Here is a 6,678-nt window from a genome sequence, read left to right as displayed (position 1 = left end):
TTAGGTGTGAACTTGACCAGATTTCAACAAAAATTAAATCAGGTGGAACTGTTATTGGTATCTACCATCAAAGAAAAAAAAAAGAAAATAATGAAAATAATGGATGCTAGACTGCTAACAGACAGACAGAACTGATTACAAACTCCATTTCCAGGGGAGATTAACCAAACCAAAGCAACTATTTTACTGACTGAAACTCTGAAACATGTATAGATGTGTAATGATGAGTTACTTTGCTTTTTAAAATCTTTAAAATCTTTTTTCTTTTTAGTTTTTACTGGCTAGCTATTACCATATTTTTTCAGTTACTTTAAATGATTAGAGAATTCATGTTCTGGGACTTGAGACAACCCAAAAATGCCAATATCCTTAAAGTGTAACAAAAGGTGGCATAGCAGAAGGGAAAAAAGTGTGAAAGCTCATGCCTCTGAGGGGCAAAAAAGTACATGGTATCATTTTGCAGTGGTTGCTATGCGGGCAGATGCACGAAACCCGCCCACCTCTGGTGCACTCATATGGACCCTGCTACTCAAATTTTAATAGACCAATTATACTGAAATTTTCCCACACTTCAAAAATGCTGAAATGTGGGAAAAGCCCAAATGAGGGTTCCCCCCCACCACAATTAACATAGTACAGGACTTTTTTTCATAAATAACGTGTGTGTGTTGGGGGGGGGCGGTTGAGGCTTACTGTCACCCCAAACTTCCTCTTGTTTAAATATATAACAGTGGTTTTATTAACTTCCTTCATGGTGAAGCTGGAAATGCAAACCATAGTAACACATGGATTACAGAAATAGATTTGTGGACATGGTTAGGCCTATTAACATTTCCCACCTTGTCTTCATGCTTCCCACTTCATTTTGTTCTTTATGAGATCAGTTTTTTCTATCATATTGTTTAAAAAAAAGCAAAATATTTTTTTTTGACAAATGTCAGTTTACAGCGATGAATAAGGTGATCAGTGAAGTCTGACAGTTTTTGCATTTGAAATTCGACTGCACATGCTGAGACATCCCTTCCAGCAGTCTCTAACTTCCTCATTTTATGGTGATATCAGTGACTTTCTCTTTGCTGCTATTGTGTGAGTTAGCTTTTCGGCTACAGCCTCGGGTTGCGATGTTTTTAAAGAGTGGAGAAATTGGATTTTTAGAAGCTCCCACCGATGGAATTCAACACTATCTATTTATCTATCACTATCTATATCTATTTGTCAGAAGTACTTTGGATACAATTTGAACAACCATGACGACCTCAGCAACATGCACGGTAAGTAAAAAGTTCTGGTCACTTCTTTCAGTGTAAATCTGATCAGAATCCTTTTGAGGATTTGTTTGTGCACGTGTGACAAAAATATCTACTGTTATTCACACGATTTTTCATAAGTTGTGTGGAATGTCAGGAAATCTTTATACTTAAAAAGAAAAACAAATCGACCTTAAAATCTTTTTGTTTCCTTTAGGTTGGTTCCAGAAACTCTTGAAATCGAGAGGATCTTTATCAAAGCAACACAATAAAGAAGCCACAAAAGGTTCAGTGTCTTCTGTTAGTGGTGCATTAACATCATCCTCATCTACATTACCATCGTGCTCTTCGTCGTCGCTGTCATCATCACCCGGGGGGACCCCCTCGAAACCACGGCAGCTGCCTACTGTTCTCAGTTGTGAGTTGAGATGGAAAAGAAAGTATGACCTATTTGTTTGTCACAGCAGCGCCCAAAGTGACATTGAAGAGGCCACACGCCTGGTCTCCTTCCTTGAGGATTCGCCCCGCAGCCTCAGATGCTTTCTGTGGCAGAGGGACGCCTGTCCAGGAGGTGCAGTTTGCACCGAGTTTTGTCAGGCAGTGGAGAACAGTCACTTACGAGCTCTGCTTATCACTCCTAATTTTGTTCAGGATGATTGGTGTAATTATATGATGCACCAGGTACTGACAGAGGGACCCATGTCCAATAGGATGATTCCTCTGCTTCACAGCCTGTCCCACTCTCAGTACCCTAAGGAGCTGAAGTTCTACTACTACATTGACCTGAGCAGGAACCCCATCCAAGCCTATACGCTTGTCAACAGGACGGTACTCCAGTGTAAGTAATGAGAAGAGAGTGATATGAACACGAGCTGAGATCAGTCATGCCATGTTTAAAATGATATTTGTTTAAATCAGCTGGGAATCACAGACTGATTTAACACATCACAAATCAAAGTGATGTGCTGTGATAAACTCCTCATCCTGATTCTCATACTTAAATGTTTCAGATCATCAAATATTAGATAAAGATAATCCAAATTAATAGAAAATACAATTCTTAAGTGATTCTGTCATTTATCAAAGGTACAGCGATGACCTTTTCTAGGTTATTATTTAGAAAAAATGTTCTCCTCATAAATATATATTGATTAGTGTTTGACTACAGCTTCTAAAAGATTGATGCGTTTTCATAAACTTCAAATGAATTTATTTAAAATGCACAGGAGCGTGCTCAAGTTTGTGGAAGCCTTCATGTTTGTTTTACCCAACACTTTACTTGTAAATCTTCTTTTATATCCAACTAGCAAAAAAAGAGAAAAGAAATAAAAGGGTCATCTGCATGAATCAGTTCTCTGGGTGAGATAATATCTTTAAAAACATTCCTTTGTTCTTTCTTCAGACCTGGAGGACCTGGTTAAAAAAGAGGTGACTCATAATTTCCAGATGAGTGGCTCTAGCAGTGGATTAGATGGAGCAGACAGCTCAAAAGAAGACAAGCTGATGTCCCAGCACAGCCCTGCTGGGACTGCTATTCCACTGGAAGTGATGCGAAAGAGCCATAAACACTTTAGTGGCATTTCCTGTGATCATCATCAGCAGCAATTAAAGAATATGACGCAGGAAGGGAGAAACTTAGCTACTGACTGACCTCCGTTATAGTGTTCCTTTTATCACAGCGTGCGGTTATTGCTTTTTTAACACTGGATATGTGGCAGAACAATAAAAATGATCAGCATGGGAATTCAATTTTCCTGTCACAGCTTGTGAACTATAGTGTGAGTGCGCAAGATATTTAAATGTAAACATTAAAGGCGTTTGTGTTTGTAGTCTCAGCTTTGTAATGAGAGGAGGTTGTCTTTTCCACTAGGTGGTGTATTCTACTGCAAATTCCAACAATAGAGAGTACCAGTGAGGAAACATGAATGGGTCATATCATGAGGTCTGTGTGTGGGTTGTGGAGGAGAAAGGGAAATACCTACCCATTACAAACTGCTGACAGTGGTATGACATTTGAACTGGGCTTCGAGTGATAACACAGGGAATGTAATTCCTTTTTAGGAAAAAAAAAACACACTTCTTTCTTCATTTTAAATTAAATATTTCTTTAGACTTATCATCTTTTGCTGTTAGTATTTCTGCCAACCTGCCAACCATTGTTTCTTGTTTGGAATTGCAGTGCATGGGTGTATTTGAACGTGTGTTGTCCAGACTGTATCTTCCTGACACTTGGACAGTGTCAGACAGCACCAGGTCCGGTCCAACTATAACTAATGAATAAATAGTTGAAACAAAGTCTGATCAAGTTGAAAATTTGTTGTGAACCCCTATCGTCCTTCCAAGGGAGCTTTCACTTCTCCTTGGCAGACTTCACTATTCATTAAGCATAGTAACAAACAACAGGTTTTAGATAGCTGACATTAAGTTTAGTCCACTCATCATGGAATATGAAGTATTCACAGTATCAAGTGGAGAACAATGTGTGATGTTTTGTTTTTTTTTTCCAAAAAGCAGACAGGGCTTATATTCCCTTTACAAGGAATCGTTTGCACTGAAGATGTACTACTGTGTTCTGTTCCTCACTCTTCCCCAACCTCCTAAACAACAGCAGACATTTAGCGCTGCAAACAGAGATCCCTTATAATCGGCTATTTCGTGCCAAGCCAACGTTGCAACATAAAAATTGAGACTAATCTCTAAAAGGAACAGATGTTCTATGAAGCCTTTGTTGTTACCAAATCCTTGAGCATGCGCATGTGTACGCACACACACACACACACACATTCAGATGTAGTTATGTGAATGGCTGTTAACGTCAGACAAAACACGTGTCACATTTCACATACGTAATGTAAAAAGCAAGCTAAACTAACGAACTGTGGCCCTATAAATGGTCTGATCACGATCGCTAATGAATGCCAGCAAATTGCAGAATGTAAGCTGAATTCTGTTTTCTCATGCTGTGCTCTGCTGTGCCGTGTTAGCTAACGTTAAGGCACAGCATTGTTGGACTTGGACATGAATTCTCAATTAATGTGAGAATTTAATCAAGCTGTTTATCAGAGAGGAAGCATATTTGAGCGCTAGCCTAACATTAGCTGCCATAATGTTAGCTTATAGCCACCTGTTGCTGTTTAGCTGCTTCATTGTCAGGATTCCAGATGTCTAATCTTCTGACACTAAGTAATTGTGACAATATTCTGAATACATAAGCATTTTAATGTATCCTTTTGTGTGTAAGAGCCCTGACTTCGGTTCAGGTAATGGCACTTGAAGCGAGTAGTATATTTATGAGTACAGTATTCTTTTTTTTTTTCAGCTCAGGAGGCAGAGCAGATCATCTACCAATCGGTTGGTGGTTTGATCCCTGCCTGCTCCTGTCTACATGCCAAATATCATTGGGCAAGATAATAAACCGAAGTAGCTCTGTGATGCATCCATCAGGGTATGAATGTGTGTGAATGTTAGATAGCAAGCAGTTCTGCATAGAAATAGTGCTTGTATAACTGGCTGTGAATAGGTGAATTAAGCATGTTGTTTATAAAGCACCTTGCTTCAGGACAGTATAAATGTTCCATATATCAATCAGTGTTAGACTAAAATCTGCCAAAATATAAAAGGTTTCCTTTGTTTATAAAGACAAAACATGATTTGATTAGATTGACATGTGACACTGCAAGGCAGTGGTTTATATTGTTGCCTCACAGATATGTGTACCCTGTGTTCTAATCCACTAGACCTATTTTAGGCTCACTAAAATTTGACAGCTTAAAATAGGATCATATTTGCCTGTGTGTTCTTACTGGGAGTGTGCATGGTTTCACTGTGCCTTTGTGAGTTTATAGGTGCGATTGTGAGTGGAAACAGTTATCTGTGTTAGCCCCACACAGGATGTACCCCATCTCTTTCATGATTAGAGCTGGGATAGATTCAACATGTCATATCCCTCACCTCGAACTGACCTTGAATTGGGTAAGTGGAAGGAAATGTTTTTGGTTTTCGATGAATAATACTGATAAATGACTAAAATGCTCATCCACTTGTCTAAAGACTAAAACTGAAAACAGTGACTGTGGTTTGGTGTGGAAAAGCCCCCGAACATGCAAGTTGAGTGTCATCATCCCACAAATTTCAACACCAAGAAAGATGTAAAGGAGAGCGCAGAGTTTAGGTCTCTTAATAGCAAGCAGTGTGTTTTAGATCACTATCGTTGGGAGAGCGTTGAGCTTTAAGTCCCCTTGGTGGTCTGTACAGTGTGCGGTGGCACTGACCTGGATCTTTCTGCCTGTGATGAGTGAGTTCAGCTGGCTGTGCTACAGCGATGAAGCAGCTGGGTTACAGATAAACATTTTCGTGGTTTCAGTGAGACTGGTGAGCATACTGAGCCATAAGAAATGAGAATCACTTACAGTACAGTAGCTTTATAGACAAAATAAAAGACGGAAGTCTTTCCTTCCTTACCATTGTTGCCAAGATGCCTGCTCAAAGGGGGAAGGGGGACGTATGATTTTTGGAGTTTACTGTGGAGTCTTTACCACCATGAGGCAACTGTTGTGATTTGATGCTACATAAAAAATGTTATTGAATTGAATTAAAGCCACATAATAAACACCATTATTCATTAACTTATCTGCCATTGTGTTTTTTTAATTGTTTTACCAGCAGCATTAAGTTTATAACATGAACATCTAGTTTTATTGCACTTTGGCCTATTTCTGTGTTTATGATTTCACTATACCCTCTCCCCAGTGTGAAACAAGGAAGAAAAATAAAGCTTCTTTGCAGCTACTTCTTCTACATAACATTTAAAAGTCTAATTCAGGATCCCGTTTGCTATTGTATTCTTGGGCATTGTTGGGAAAATAATTCTGACATCCACTTAAGAAAGACTGCACACAATCTATCTTATACTGAGTCAGACATGATTAATGACGAGCTAAACTTGATGATGGAACTGGACAAATAAAGTCGTAAAGGAGCGACGCTTTCGTTTAAAGAACCCAATGAATGTTCGTTGCCAAGAGATATAGAAGATGTTCAGACTGTGGTTTCTCAAATCTACATAATTAAACATCTATGTTCTAAAATCAAACAAAGAATTATGAGTTTTCTAAGGAAAAACTAGTATAAACCAACCAGTAACCGTCGTGGGGCGACCGTGGTTTGTGGGGCGACCGTGGTTCAGGGGGTTGGGAAGCTCATCTTGTAACTGGAAGGTTACTGGTTTGATCCTCTGCTCTGTCTGTCTTGGTCTTTGTGTCCTTGGGCAAAACACTTCACCTACCGATGGCGTGATATGGCAGCCTCGCTTCTGTCAGTTTGCCCCAGGGCAGCTGTGGCTACGACTATAGCTTGCCTCCACCAGTGTGTGAATGCAAGAGTGAATGAATAGCGGAATTGTAAAGCGCTTTGAGTGTTTCGAAAAGCGCGA

General features: G+C 39.4%; 2 protein-coding genes across 2 annotated transcripts in view; both read left to right on the top strand.

Annotated features, from left to right (window-relative positions):
* Positions 1 to 1,264: 1,264 nt before the first annotated feature.
* Positions 1,265 to 3,032, top strand: tirap (toll-interleukin 1 receptor (TIR) domain containing adaptor protein). Its single transcript, XM_085380559.1, has 3 exons — positions 1,265 to 1,271; positions 1,465 to 2,085; positions 2,650 to 3,032. Exons 1-3 carry the CDS (start codon positions 1,265 to 1,267, stop codon positions 2,895 to 2,897), a joined length of 876 nt encoding a protein of 291 aa, XP_085236685.1. The 3' UTR covers positions 2,898 to 3,032.
* A 2,110-nt stretch (positions 3,033 to 5,142) lies between these two features.
* The window catches only part of st3gal4 (ST3 beta-galactoside alpha-2,3-sialyltransferase 4), a 43,960-nt gene continuing 42,424 nt past the window's right edge, over positions 5,143 to 6,678 (top strand). The window contains exon 1 of the mRNA XM_085379329.1: positions 5,143 to 5,219. The gene's annotated coding sequence lies outside the window, so the exon portion shown is untranslated. The remainder of the gene's footprint in view (positions 5,220 to 6,678) is intronic.

This window comes from Rhamphochromis longiceps, linkage group LG14 (genome assembly GCF_057381845.1).
Source record: "Rhamphochromis longiceps isolate RC_006_pf linkage group LG14, R_longiceps_female_GT1.1, whole genome shotgun sequence".
Lineage (NCBI taxonomy): Eukaryota > Metazoa > Chordata > Actinopteri > Cichliformes > Cichlidae > Rhamphochromis > Rhamphochromis longiceps.
This window is presented reverse-complemented; position numbering and strand designations above follow the sequence as displayed.